At 43.3% G+C, this 15,311-nt stretch overlaps 1 protein-coding gene across 1 annotated transcript; it reads left to right on the top strand.

Moving 5' to 3' along the window:
• The first annotated feature begins 7,507 nt into the window (after nt 1–7,507).
• Nucleotides 7,508–12,050, top strand: pnmt (phenylethanolamine N-methyltransferase). The gene is made up of 3 exons (XM_014159211.2): nt 7,508–7,874; nt 9,897–10,107; nt 10,519–12,050. The coding sequence occupies exons 1-3, from the start codon at nt 7,673–7,675 to the stop codon at nt 10,958–10,960; spliced, it is 855 nt and encodes a 284-aa protein (XP_014014686.1). The 5' UTR covers nt 7,508–7,672; the 3' UTR covers nt 10,961–12,050.
• The last annotated feature ends 3,261 nt before the right edge of the window (nt 12,051–15,311 follow it).

The following is a 15,311-nucleotide window of genomic DNA, read 5'->3' as shown; positions in this document are numbered from 1 at the left end:
GAGGGAAGCCGGTGTTATTGCTTTAAATGCATTTATTGCAAAGTTTATTCAAATACTGTAACAGTAATTCATAAATTGCAACATTTACGAGCCTTTGAATTTTACTACCTAGCAACATACGTTTGTAATATGTCACATGCGTTCATATTAGCATTTTTAAAAAAGCTTTAGAATGGCAGTGTACACGCGTTCAACATTTACTGCCGTCATACAATAGAAAACTTAAACTGGAACACTCTTAGTGACTGGTGCACAAAAAAACTCTTTGCAAACTACGCCACCAAATTTGAATTAACCCCGACAGCTACAAGTGAGTGGAACAGCATAACACACTTTCCCCCATTGGGACGATGCTATTCTACCCGCACACGCATGGTCCAATGAGGGCCCCATAACCGTTGAACCAGCATGGACTAGCCCGTGTTTGGCTTGGTGTGGGCTAGCCTGTGATGAGCTAGCCCGTGTTGGGCTGGTGTGGGCTTGGTGTGGGCTAGCCTGTGATGAGCTAGCCCGTGTTGGGCTGGTGTGGGCTTGGTGTGGGCTTGGTGTGGGCTAGCCTGTGATGAGCTAGCCCGTGTTGGGCTGGTGTGGGCTTGGTGTGGGCTAGCCTGTGATGAGCTAGCCCGTGTTGGGCTGGTGTGGGCTTGGTGTGGGCTAGCCTGTGATGAGCTAGCCCGTGTTGGGCTGGTGTGGGCTTGGTGTGGGCTAGCCTGTGATGAGCTAGCCCGTTTTGAGCTGGTGTTGCCTTGGTGTGGGCTTGGTGTGGGCTAGCCTGTGATGAGCTAGCCCGTGTTGGGCTGGTGTGGGCTTGGTGTGGGCTAGCCTGTGATGAGCTAGCCCATTTTGGGCTTGTGTGGGCTTGGTGTGGGCTAGCCTGTGATGAGCTAGCCCGTGTTGGGCTGGTGTGGGCTTGGTGTGGGCTAGCCTGTGATGAGCTAGCCCATTTTGGGCTTGTGTGGGCTTGGTGTGGGCTAGCCTGTGATGAGCTAGCCCGTGTTGGGCTGGTGTGGGCTTGGTGTGGGCTAGCCTGTGATGAGCTAGCCCGTGTTGGGCTGGTGTGGGCTTGGTGTGGGCTAGCCTGTGATGAGTTAGCCCGTGTTGGGCTGGTGTGGGCTTGGTGTGGGCTTGGTGTGGGCTAGCCTGTGATGAGCTAGCCCGTGTTGGGTTGGTGTGGGCTTGGTGTGGGCTAGCCTGTGCTGCGCTTCCATGAAATCACAGTAATTATAGTTTTAACCATATTTTGAGGCTATATATAGTATGTTTACAGTCCTCTTCTTTGTAAACAATGAATAAAACCTTATATTTTGGGTTATGATAAAGATAGACGGTTAAACTAAGCTCATGAGTTGAGTTATATCCTTCAAAATATAAAACGGGTAAATATCAAGGATGAGTGAACAGCTTCCCAAAACCCAGACTGTAGCTTTATTATGACGTAGTTATTGGATGGGACTGGGATTGTGTTACGAGGGTTTGGAACTTTAAAACCAATTATCTCAGAATCATCTTTTTGCAGAACCTTATAATCCCCTCTCTCATAATGACTGACAAAGCTCTACTGTATGTAGAATAAAAGAAACACTTTACCGTAGCCTTGCCATCACCAAATACACCACATCATTTTATTACCAAGGACACCACCAGATTTGACATAGATTACTTCAATGTAGATTTTTCACTATTGATATTTCAAAAACTATAAACAAAATTAGCAAAAAAATGTCAATGAAGCTGTAATGGTAGATTGTAAAATAAATACTACTGCTTTTTTAACCTTTTAGAAAAATACTTTATTCATCTACTGTATTTTCCTTACAGTTCTTTATCCCAACCCTTTCGAAAGACTTACAAACACACAGAGACAGGTAGCCTGGTGGTTAGAGCGTTTGGCCAGTAACTGAAAGGTTGCTGGATCGAATCCCCGAACTAACAGGATACATCTGTTGTTTTGCCCCTGAGCAAGGCAGTTAACCCACTGTTCCTCGGGCGCCAAAGATGTGGATGTCGATTATGGCAGCCCCTCGCACCTCTCTGATTCAGAGGAAAACCCATTTCTATTATGTATTTAGCCCTCATACCACCAGAGGTCGTGTGTTTATTCAATTCTTACATTTTTTCAATCGACTTGTTCTTAAATCAAATCAAAATGTATTTGTCAAATGCACCGAATACAACAGAATACCTGTTACGTTCATCTGAAGAATGAGACCAAGGTGCAGCGTGGTAAGCGTACATCTTACTTTTAGTAGATGAACACCGAACAAAACAAAGAAAAATACAAAACAAACGTAAAGTTCTACAGGCTTCCCAGTAGCTATACAAAAACAAGATCCCACAAAAAACCCAGTGGGAAAAGGCTGCCTAAATATGATCCCCAATCAGAGACAACGAAAGACAGCTGCCACTGATTGGGAACCTTATCAGGACAACATAGAAATACATAATCTAGAATGCCCACCCAAACCACACCCTGACCCAACTACATAGAGAAATAAAAAGGCTCTCTACGGTCAGGGCATGACAATAACGAACACCGAATACAATACCTTACAGTGAAATGCTTACTTACAAGCCCTTACTGTAACAAACAATGTAGTTTTCAGAAAAATACATGTTAAGTAAAAAATAGATAAGTAAAAAATAAGAAATAAAAGCAACAAATAATAATTAAAGAGCAGCAGTGAAATAACAATAGCGAGGCTATATACAGGGGGTACCGGTACAGAGTCAATGTGCGGGGACACCGGTTAGTTAAGGTAATTGAGGTAATGTGTACATGTAGGTCGAGTTAAACCTCTTAATTAAGGATCCAACTGTAACGCCCTGGCCATAGAGAGGGGTTTTTGTTCTATATTTTTGGTTAGGCCAGGGTGTTACATTGGGTGGGCGTTCTATGTTCATTTCTCTATGGTTTTGTATTTCTTTGTTTTGGGCCGTGTGTGGCTCCCAATCAGGCACAGCTGTCGTTCGTTGTTGCTGATTGGGAGTCACACATAAGGAGCCTGTTTTTCCTTTGGGTTTTGTGGGGGATTGTTTCTGTTTAGTGTCTTGCACCTGACAGTACTGTTTGGCTGTCGGTTTTCTTGCTTTTGTTATATAGTGTTCTTACGGTTATTAAAATTCAAGATGAACACTAACTCCGCTGCACCTTGGTCTACTCTTTCCACAGACAGCCGTTACACCGTCCCTTTTTTTCAATTTTCGCCTAAAATGACATACCCAAGTCTAACTGCCTGTAGCTCAGGACCTGAAGCAAGGATATGCATATTCTTGATACCATTTGAAAGGATACACTTTGAAGTTTGTGGAAATGTGAAATTAATAGAAGAATATAACACCTTAGATCTGGTAAAAGATAGTACCATCATCTTTGAAATGCAAGAGAAAGGACATAATGTATTATTCCAGCCCAGGCACAATTTAGATTTTGGCCACTAGATGGCAGCAGTGTATGTGCAAAGTTTTAGACTGATCCGATGAACCATTGCATATCTGTTCAAAATGTTGTATCAAGACTGCCCAAATGTGCCTAATTGGTTTATTAATACGTTTTCAAGTTCATAATTGTGCACTCTCCTCAAACAATAGCATGGTATTCTTTCACTGTAATAGCTATTGTAAATTGGACAGTGCAGTTAGATTAACAAGAATTTAAGCTTTCTGCCCATATCAGATATGTAATTTTTTTGTTACTTACAACCTCATGCTAATCACATTAGCCTGCGTTAGCTCAACCATCCCATGGGTGGGACACCAATCCCGTAGAGGTTATGAAAGTGACTATGCATAGATAATAAACAGAGAATAGCAGCAGAGTATAAGAGGGGGGTGGGGGGCAATGCAAACAGTCTGGGTAGCCATTTGATTAGCTGTTCAGGAGTCCTATGGCTTGGGGGTAGAAGTTGTTGAGAAGCCTTTTGGACCTAGACTTGGTGCTCAGGTACCGCTTGCCGTGCGGTAGCAGAGAGAACAGTCTATGACTAGGGTGACTGGAGTCTTTGACAATTTTTAGGGCCTTCCTCTGACACCACCTTGTATAGAGGTCCTGGATGGCAGGAAGCTTGGCCCCAGTGATATACTGGGCCATATGCACTACCCTTTGTAGTGCCTTGCGGTCGGAGACCAAGCAGTTGCCATAACAGGCAGTGATGCAACCAGTCACCTTTGGGGTAATTTTGCACCTAGCACTTAATTGCGCCCAACATGTAATTGCGGCCATAATGATTTGATAGAAAGGTGCAGTTCTTTATTCCTTCCAAGACCAGATAGACAGATCATCTGCAGAGATATAACAAGTGGTAGAAAAATTACTCAATATCATACTTGAGTGAAAGTAAAGATACCTTAAAAGAAAATTACTCAAGTAAAAAGGAAAGTCACCCAGTAAAAGTCAAATAGTATTTGGTTTTAAATATACTTAAGTATCAAAAGTAAACGTAATTGCTAAAATATACTTAAATATCAAAAGTAAAAGTATAAATCATTTCAAATTCCTTATATAAGTAAACCAGACGGCACGATTTTCTTTTTTTTCCTTTTTTTACGGATAGCCAGCAGCACACTCCAACAATTAGACAATCATTTATCAACGAAGCATGTGTGTTGAGTGAGTCCGCCAGATCAGAGGCAGTAGGAATGATCAGGGATGTTCTCTTGATAAGTGCGTGAATTGGACTGTTTTCCTGTCCAGCTAAGCATTCAAAATATAACAAGTACTTTTGGATGTCAGGGAATATGTATGGTGTAAAAATAACATTTTTTTTTTTTAGGACTGTAGTGGAGTAAAAGTAAAAGTTGCAAAAAAAATATAAATAGTAAAGTAAATTACAGATTCCCCCAAAAAGACAACTTAAGTAGCACTTTAAAGTGTTTTACTTAAATACTGTCCACCACTGGATATAGCTCCCCATGTACTCGCCTAAGATTGTACTTTTTCTATAGCACATATCACATGACAGTGTACATAACCAAAATTACATAATTTTTTGGCATATACAAATTTGCCAATGGTATACAAACTCTGTAAATGGTATAATTACTTGATAGAACTGCAATACAGAACTCAGATACACTCCAAATCTACAGTGCTGTGAAAAAGTATTTGCCCCCTTTTTCAAATTTTCGCTATTTTTGCATATTTTCGATACTGAATATTATCAGATCTTCAACCAAAACCTAATATTAGACAAAGGGAACCTGAGTGATGCTTTGCTGCCTCAGGACCTGGACGACTTGCCTTAGTAGAAGGAATCATGAATTCTGCTCTGTATCATATAATTCTACTGGAGAATGTCAGGCCACCCGTCTGTGAGCTGAAGACAATGATCCAAAACACACAATCAAGTCTACATGAAAATGGTTAAAAAGCAACACATTTTAAGTTTTGGAATGGCCTTGTCAAAGTCCAGACATCAATTTTTTTAAATTTTTTTTTTAACCTTTATTAGATGTTGTGGAAAGACTTGAAACAAGCAGTTCATGCTTGAAAACCCACAACTGTTGCTTAGTTAAAGCAGTTCTGCATACAAGAGTGGGCCAAAATTCCTCCACAGCGATGTGAGATTCATCAACAACTACAGGAAGCAGTTGGTTGTAGTCATCGCAGCTAAAGGTGGCACAACCAGTTGAGTGTAATAGGGCAATTACTTTTCCACACAAGGGAATTGGGTGTTGCGTAACTTTGTTAATTAAATAAATAAAATAAGTATTTTTGTTGTTGTTGCTATTTGTAAACTTACGTACCGTTTATTTAATATTAGGTTTTGATTGAAGATCTGATAACATTCACTATCAAAAATAAGCAAAAATAAAGAACATCAGAAAGGGGGCAAATTCTTTTTCACGGCACTGTACATAGAAGGCTGTATTGGTGTGTATTCTCCGAAAAGTAGTTATTCTATGGAAAATAAAAATAAAAGTATTTATTTGAATGCATATTTCTCTGGAGACATAATATTAAGTTATACATACCACCAGAAGGTGGAGGGGAATCTGTATCAGTGATTTTGACCACATAGACAGATCACCTGCAGAGATGGAGCACCTTATGTATGTATGGTTATAACTTCTAAAAAATACAAGAAAAAATGATGAGCCTGACCTTTACAAAATTCAAATGACCTTACATATGCTTTGTTGCAGTCAAAACAGCTCATAAAAATATGTCAGTGGTATGAATACTTTGTAGTACAGAAACCAGCTACCCTGGTATATGTACACATAGTGCTGTGTCGGTGTTTATTCTGCTATAATATCCTCAAATTTTCTATATATGCATATTTTTATGGTATTTGGGTTGCTATACCATTTGGTTTGAAGTGTTTTTTGAGTATAGGTCCCGCCCTACCATTCCTATTGTTTCACTAGCAGCGATGCTAATGCTGGCTGTGGGGTAAGTAAATAAAGAAAACCAAGACATATTTTTGGTCATTGTCTCTCAGGATCAACAGATGAATCACTTTTTGTCAGGAAAAGTATGTATATTTCAAAATTAGATGTACCTCCCCTTTATATGGCAGTTGTTTTTAATACATAAATATTACAAAATGAAAATGTACTTCAAAATTCTCAAAACTAAGTGATACTACAACAAATTATGGTAAATCATCTTTTTATTACTAACTGTAACTAACTGGACTGTACTTTGAAAAAAGCTGCACATTATTTAAGGGAAACATTTATATCTTCGTTTTACGTTATATGCAAATTAGCTTTAATTTTGCTAAAATAACAGTCTGTTTTGGTATTTGTTTTTATTTCAGATTACATTAATTACATGTATATTTATGTTTTGAGAAGAATTAAGTTAATATTTTACTATGATTGTTGCTTTTTCTAATATTTTTTTCTTGGGGTCAAAATGACCCCAGTTGGTAATCCATGTATGTAAATTATGTTGGTAGGTTGAGGGTTAAAAGGACACAACATTTCTCTAGATATTTTTCATTTGAGTTGTAGCTGTCTTTGTTAGTACAGAAGTCTTAAGTGACATTTCTTACCTCATCCATACAACAATCCTTGCCTTCCACTTCAATATCTCTCCAAACAGCCCAACTTTCCTCTCGGTCTCCCCCTGTACAGCAAAACAAAATGGCCGTCTGACTGATAATTCACAGTGATTAAACCTCTTTGTTTGTTTTTGCCTGAGAGCTCCTTTTTGCGATGGGGGAGATAAGAGAGTCTATAAGAGCAGGGATTGGGGGCCTTGAAGTGCTTGTGTGGGCAGCCATTAGTGGATTTCCTTGTGGAGAAAGCCCTCTGTATGATGGTATCAGTAGCCCGTGCTACGAGAAGTGGAATAGTGGATGGCCCAAAGGGATCAGGTGGTCACACCGTCCGAGAAAGAGGCAGAGGGGATCGCTATCTCGTCTGATAAGAAAGAGAGAGAGAGAGAGAGAGAGAGAGAGAGAGAGAGAGAGAGAGAGAGAGAGAGAGAGAGAGAGAGAGAGAGACTGCCCCAAAGCTTAGGAACACAGACAGACATAGACAAAGCCCACGCACAGACTGAACACACAAACACACACACACAACACAACACTCAGGTATTAATACTGGGGTAGACAGAGACCGTTTTCCACTCACCTGCTGACCCACTGATAGAAAGGCAGAAAAGGGAGAACAGGAAAGGAGTGGAACGAGTGGGAAAGAGTGGTTCTGACATAGAGAAAAAGGCATGGACAGGGAGGCAAAAAATGAAAAAGAAGAGAATGATAGAGAGAGAGAGAAGGGTGTGGCGGCGATGGTAGCTTGTTACCAAGGCTTTGATCCAGCAGCCTATCTACAGTATAACTACATGCCACCGCGGGCGGACTTTGACCGCCAAGACAGCATCGTACCCTGGAAACTAGGATGTCTGCACAGAGCTTTTACCGAGGGTGAGTGAGAGTGTGTGTGTGTCTAATGGGATCAGTGTGCTGCTAACAGCTTTTTTATTTTATTTTATTTCACCTTTATTTAACCAGGTAGGCTGGTTGAGAACAAGTTCTCATTTACAACTGCGACCTGGCCAAGATAAAGCAAAGCAGTTTGACACATACAACAACACAGAGTTACACATGGAATAAACAAACATAGTCAATAATACAGTAGAAAAAGTCTATATACTGTGTGTGCAGATGAGGTAGGATAAGGGAGGTAAGGCAATAAATAGGCCATGGTGGCGAAGTAATTACAATATAGCAATTAAACACTGGAATGGTAGATGTGCAGAAGATGAATGTGCAAGTAGAGATACTGGGGTGCAAAGGAGCAAGATAAATAAATAAATACAGTATGGGGATGAGGTAGTTGGATAGGCTATTTACAGATGGGCTATGTACATGTGCTGCTCTGACAGCTGGTGCTTAAAGCTAGTGAGGGAGATATGAGTCTCCAGCTTCAGTGATTTTTGCAGTTCTTTCCAGTCATTGGCAGCAGAGAACTGGAAGGAAAGGCGGCCAAAGGAAGAATTGGCTTTGAGGGTGACCAGTGAGATATACCTGCTGGAGCGTGTGCTACGGCTGGGTGCTGCTATGGTGATCAGTGACCTGAGATAAGGTGGGGCTTTACCTAGCAGAGACTTGTAGATGACCTGGAGCCAGTGGGTAACCTTAGCTTACTCTACTGTCCGACTGCCCCATGCTGGGCTCGAATCAGTGATCCTCTTCTTCACAAACACACGTGACCGCTCTCCTTGACAACGTTCCAACGGTTTGAGCTACAGAAAAATTATCTATCTGGATAGCTCCATCCGTGACATTTCAAGCTTGATGCGGAGTGAGCTTCCGGTATGTTCTTAACTCCGTTACACTCACCCCTTCTTAACTCGCCACACAGTGAGCTACTCTAGCCGTTGAGTTTAGCCCAACTGCCAAGCCGGGCCATGGTACCACTGTCTGTAACAGGGGTCAGCATGTTGCTAACAGCTTCCTACATGTTCCGACTGCCCCATACTGGGCTCAAACCAGTGATCCTCTGCTTCACAAACACACGTGACCGCTCTCCTTGACAACGTTGCAACGGTTTGAGCTATCGAAAAAATATCTAATTCGATTGCTCCTTGACATTTTAAGTTTGCTGTGGAAAGACCTTACGGTACATTCTTAACTCCGTTACACGTGCGTGTGTGAGTGCATGTTTGAGTCATTGTGTGTGTGGAAGAAAACTGTTTCAGTCAGTTTTCTTCCATTTGGTGCCGAATGGATACAATTTGAGGTGTTAAACTCAACTCCTGTGTCTGTGTGTGTGTGTGTGTGTGTGTGTGTGTGTGTGTGTGTGTGTGTGTGTGTGTGTGTGTGTGTGTGTGTGTGTGTGTGTGTGTGTGTGTGTGTGTGTGTGTGTGCTTGCGTTTGTGTGCATCTGTCTGTCTGTCTATGAGCGGCTGTATGAATAACATTTTTCACTGAGGGTGTGATATTTGAAATATGTACAATATCTGTGTTTTTGTGTATGTACAGTAGATTTGTGAATGTGAAGGGTGAGTATGTTTAATGTTGTATCACTTCTCTCTCCACACCTCTGTCTGTCGACTCCTTCGGTCATCTCCCTCTCTCCCACCATTACTTCCCTGTCCTCTCCCTCTCTCTCTCACCCTTACTCTCTCTATTTCCTCCCCTACTCTCCTCTCCCTCTCTCTCTCTCCCTTACTCTCTCTATTTCCTCCCCTACTCTCCTCTCCCTCTCTCTCTCACCCTTACTCTCTCTATTTCCTCCCCTACTCTCCTCTCCCTCTCTCTCCCACCCTCTTATCTCTACCCTCCTCTACGCCCCTTCTCTGCCTCTCCCTCCCTTTCTCTACCCTTTCTTTCTATCTCACCCTCCTCTACCTCCTTTTCTCCCCCTCCTTCTCTCTACCCCCCCTTCCCCCAATCCCCAATCTCTTGTCCTCCTCCCCCTCACTTCCCCGCCCTCTCTGTCAGGTGACGTGGGAGGAGACGTGTTGGTGGACGTGGGTTCAGGGCCCACTCTATACCAGGTGTTGAGCGGCTGTGAGGTGTTCGACACTGTGTTTCTCACAGACTTCCTGGAGGTGAACAGGCAGGAGTTGAGGCGTTGGCTGCAGGGCGAGGGCTACAGCAGCCTGGACTGGACCCCCTACCTGCAACATGTCTGCAAGCTGGAGGGCCGACGGTGGGTGCTGATGTTAGTGTTAGACCAGGGTTGTACTCATTAGTGCATACCGTCGCAAAACGTTTTGCAACGGAACACAAAGACAAGCGTTTCATATTGGACAAGTTAAACAGGTTGAACAGGTTGTCCCTTCCTGTTTCAGTCAGTTTTCTTCCATTTGGTGCCTAATGAATATGATTTGTGGAGTTAAACTCAACTCCTTGAGGGGCGCATCCACAGAGTCTGCTGGTTTTCACTCTTGCCTATAAACTCTCTAACAGGTTTAGACCTGGGAAACCAGGTGCGGGGACTGACTTCCTCGCATATATTGATTGGTAAAGTAAGTGCTGGCTTTTGAGGACAGACATTAAATAATGTATGTTTAATGTTGTTAATTGTTTGTATTGTTTGTTGTTTTATTGTCCTGATCAGCCCTTCAGCGTGGACCGAGAAAGCCGCGCGCCTGCGTTCTGTTGTCTCCGACATTCTCCCCATCGACGTGCACCTCCCCCGCCCCCTGCACCCTGACTCCCAGCTCCCCACTGCCGGCGCCGACTGCCTGGTGTCCTGCTTCTGCCTGGAAAGCGTCAGCCCTGACCTGGCCTCCTTCACCCGAGCCCTGGGCCACATCAGGGGGCTTCTCCGGCCCGGGGGCCACCTGCTCCTCATCGGGGCCCTGGGTGAGAGCTACTACATGGGGGGGCCCGGTGTGCGCATCCCTGTGGTGCCCCTGGATGAGGCCCAGGTGTGTGCCAGCGTGAGGGCCAGTGGGTACACGTTGGTGAGGCTGGAGGTGTACACGCTGCCCCAGGGCATGATGGTGGGGGTGGACGACGTGACGGGCGTGTTCTTTGTGAAGGCCAGGAAGCCGTAGAGGAGAAGGAGGAGGAAAGGAGAGGAGGAGAGGAGGAAAGGAGAGGAGGAGGAAGGTAGGTGGAGGTGGGAGGGGAGGGAGAGTAGTGGAAGTAGGAGGAGGAGGAGGGTGTGAGAGGTTGGAAGAGACTAGGATGAGTAAAAGTCTAAAAGAGATGAGGTCAGAAAGTAAACAATAGATGATGAGGAAGATACGGAATTTAAAAAGCGAGGAAGAGGTAGAGGATGTTGGAATAGTGAGAAGGCAAACTGTGTTTAAAAAGAGGAGAAGGAGAGAGGGGAAAGATTGGATCAGAACAGTGAGGAAGTGAACAATCAAATGAGATTAAAAACACATAAAGAAAATAGTATTTTTAATGGGAGAAGTGAAAGGGAGAAAGAGTAGGAGAGGAAGATTGCTAACAATTTCCACAATAGAAATCCAATTAACATTTATGGCCCTGCGCTGACATTTGACTTAAAGAATTAAAGGTCTACTTCTCCCCCCTGCTGTTGAAATGAACTCACTGACGCATCATGATCTTAGTCTTGACCCCACTGGTTGTATTTACATAGGCAGTCCAATTCTGATCTTTTTCCCAATTATTTGCAAAAGAGCTGATCTTATTGGTCAAAAGAATTGGACTGCCTGTGCAAATGCAGCCACATTCAAAGGCAATTACTTCATAGAGCCTGAATTGGACTAGCTTGGAGGAAGACCCAAGTATGTTTTCATACTTGAACTTCGACCCGAGAAGTCATGTAAATCTAACAGTGAAGTTATTTTCTATGAGGATTATGGTTAGTCTTTTAGGGTTAGTCAGCGATTGACCATGTTGTTGGCTGTTAAAAAAAAGTGTTAGTTTGTCACAGAAAGGACTAAATAGGCTTTTAGTCTCAATTGAGTTTGAGTTTTTTTTTTTTACATCAAAATTCCATGCTCTCGAAACCATTAACCAATCCTTTGGTATGTTTAAAATGTATTTTTATTGTCGTCTCTTATTGTGTTATGTGTTATTTTCTCTGGCTACTTTTGGCTTGTTATTCAATGTTAACTTGGCTTGTGGCTTCACTGACTTTGCCTGAAGTGAAATAAAAACGTTGAACTGTTACCTGTTTCTGACTGTCCCATTTCATTCCAGTCTGTTCTCAACTACTACAAAGAACTTGTATATTCCACTTAATTTATACTCTAGAGCAGTGGTTCCAAAAATGTGGGGTCGGGGCCACACTGGGTAGCAGCAGAGGTCCAGGTAGATACAGGGGATGAAATGTGTTGTGGGTTGTTACAAAAAATGTGCTCAAAACACTCAAATCTACATTCAGTTGGATGTTTTGAATAAGAGGGTTCATTATTTGTATGATTTCTTGGTCTTAGTTTGCGTTTTCACCGCTCAACCCTTACGGTGTGTCACGACTCCATAGACACCTTAATTGATGGGTCACGAAGCAAAACAGTTAAGGAAACCCTGCACTAGAGAGCGCTATATGTTGGGTCATGGGTCACTGGTCACATAAAGACAAATCAAATCAAAATCAATTTTTTTTTTTTTTTTTTTTATATAGCCCTTCGTACATCAGCTGATATTCTCAAAGTGCTGTACAGAAACCCAGCCTAAAACCCCAAACAGCAAGCAAAGCATGTGAAAGAAGCACGGTGGCTAGGAAAAACTCCCTAGGAAAAACTCCCTAGAAAGGCCAAAAACCTAGGAAGAAACCTAGAGAGGAACCAGCCTATGAGGGGTGGCCAGTCCTCTTCTGGCTGTGCAGGGTGGATATTATAACAGAACATGGTCAAAATGTTAAAATGTTAAAATGTTCATAAATGACCAGCATGGTCAAATAATAATAATCATAGTAGTTGTCGAGGGTGCAACAAGCACGTCCGGTGAACAGGTCAGGGTTCCATAGCCGCAGGCAGAACAGTTGAAACTGGAGCAGCAGCACGGCCAGGTGGACTGGGGACAGCAAGGAGTCATCATACCAGGTAGTCCTGAGGCATGGTCCTAGGGCTCAGGTCCTCCGAGAGAAAGACAGAAAGAGAGAAAGAGAGAATTAGAGAGAGCATATTTAAATACACACAGGACACCGGATAAGACAAGAGAAATACTCCAGATGTAACAGACTGACCCTTGCCCCCCGACACATAAACTACTGCAGCATAAATACTGGAGGCTGAGACAGGAGGGATCAGAAGACACTGTGGCCCCATCCGATGATACCCCCGGACAGGGCCAAACAGGCAGGATATAACCCCACCCACTTTGCCAAAGCACAGCCCCCACACCACCAGAGGGATGTCTCCAACCACCACCAAGACACACAAGTGAAGAGGAATGAAAATGCACAGTGGAGTGCATAAGTAATTAAAGGAATACTACACAATAACATTGAATTTCCTTTACCTTCCTGGAACAAATCTGACTGAAACATTTAGAAAGAGTTGTTGGGATTCCTTATTTTATTGGAGAACTACAGGTATTTCTGTGGATTTGAGGAACTGCTGAATACTGTTGGTTTAGACGTTTCTGGATACAATACTGCCTCCTAGTAGTACTGCCTCTTATTGGAACTGTCGTCGATTCCAAGGCAGAGGTCATCTTTTGAACAACAGGCGGTCTAGTGGTCGGTCTGACACTGGTCTACAGCAGTCACCGCCGATTCCCACAGCACATCTATGTCTGTTTTGGCGTGTTCTCGAATCCCAGCCCCACCGCTCATCCGCTCTATCCAGCTCCTCCTGTCTGTCTGTCTGCCCTGTCTGTCTGCTCAATCAAAAAGAGTGGTAATTTCCAGACAGACTCAGGTCCCTTGGTGCACGGATCGCTTCACGTAGCCAGCCAGTACAGTGCCTTTGAGACGGTGCATGGTGGAGTCATAGACCCCTCGTCTAGAGCTCTTGGAGGAGAGCTTGGCACAGATCTCGCTGTGTTTCTCCAGGCGACTAGGATCAAAGCACCGGCCGCAGTGCTCACACTGCTTCAGCTTGGAGTCGGTTGCACTCATCCCAAATCTAAGTTTTGTGTCCACCTGAATGAAGGAATTCATTTGTTTATTTATGTGGCAAATTTAAAATAGGCTACATTGAGTTGCTTCAGCCATTGTGAATACAACACTACTCACATTAAAATTCTCAAGGATAAAAAACACAAAGTCAAAAGACTTATTTCCATTGTGGTACTCCTCGTTATCAGATGGACAAATGATTGCACAGCTCATGCCAGACGGTATATTGGGCACTCTAAAGGCGCTTTAAATACAATTAAATTGGAAAAATACATACAATATACAGAATGTAATACAAATAAGCCTAAACATGATCACAACACTGAACTAGATCAGCAGTACACTAATTTACCTCTCCGTCCTTAATTTTCTCATCCTCCTCTTTCACACTCTTCTTGACTTGGACCCTGTCCTTGCTCATGTATCTTACTTGCTATGCTGCCCTCTTCTCTTCCATTTTCCATCACCTCTTTCTTTCTCTCTTCTTCCTCTTCGTTATCTCTTATCATCTCCCATAGGTCAGAATCCACCTTCATCAGGCAGATCTCCTGGATGAACTTCTTCACCTTGACCTTGAACTGCTCTTTTGCGTTTTTCTCCTCCAAAGCCTGAGCATCCATCTTGGCCCCACTCTTAATCAGTTTCAATTCTTGGGTGACACTGATCAGCTTGGCCTTCATATATGCCATCACCTGCTCAGCCTCTGAGTTAAAGACGTCCCATACCATCTCATCGGGGCATGGCGGTAGATCCTGTACAGTTAGGGTCTGAGTCTTGAACTGAACGTGTTTCTTCACAACCTGCCTTCTGTAAGCAGGACGAGGGCTGCCCTCTGGTCTGACTGGCTGGAATGGCTTATTCTTGGCATCATTGTTTGGCACAGTGACTCTGGCTCTAATGGGAGGCAGTGGCATCTTGGAGACCATATTGGCTCCATGGACTGCCTTCAATGGCTTGGTACTATGGAGGTAGATGTCTTTCACCACGCAGGTTTGATCCCTCTTGGTACGGATGGGTTGCAGTGGCTTCCGGATGGGAGGAACAGTAGCCTTCCCTGACTGCTGAGATGTTGGAGCTACATGCAGTCCTTGACTCTTCCCATTGCAGATGGACCTCTTCTTCTGCAGTACTGGGATTCTGGAGGGAGGATGAGGCCTATTTTCCTCAGTCTCAACCTTTCCCACAGGCTCCAAACTGGATGGGCCATATCATAAAGTAGCTTTATAATCAACACCTTATCATACTGACTCAATGTGACCATGTTAGCAGAATTAACTCATGACTGTGTTCACTATGGGATATTGTTCTCACTGTAAACTTTTTGAACTAAGTAGCGGTCTGTTATACTAGGGTGATTTGTAGCAACA

Source organism: Salmo salar, chromosome ssa19, assembly GCF_905237065.1.
Source record: "Salmo salar chromosome ssa19, Ssal_v3.1, whole genome shotgun sequence".
NCBI lineage: Eukaryota > Metazoa > Chordata > Actinopteri > Salmoniformes > Salmonidae > Salmo > Salmo salar.
This window is presented reverse-complemented; position numbering and strand designations above follow the sequence as displayed.

Excerpts from the sequence above, each read along its gene's own strand:
- pnmt (XM_014159211.2), top strand. The coding sequence starts at position 7,673 with ATGGACAGGGAGGCAAAAAATGAAAAAGAAGAGAATGATAGAGAGAGA. Across the intron at positions 7,875-9,896 it reads GCACAGAGCTTTTACCGAGG|GTGACGTGGGAGGAGACGTG; the intron begins GTGAGTGAGAGT and ends CCTCTCTGTCAG. Across the intron at positions 10,108-10,518 it reads TGCAAGCTGGAGGGCCGACG|CCCTTCAGCGTGGACCGAGA; the intron begins GTGGGTGCTGAT and ends TGTCCTGATCAG.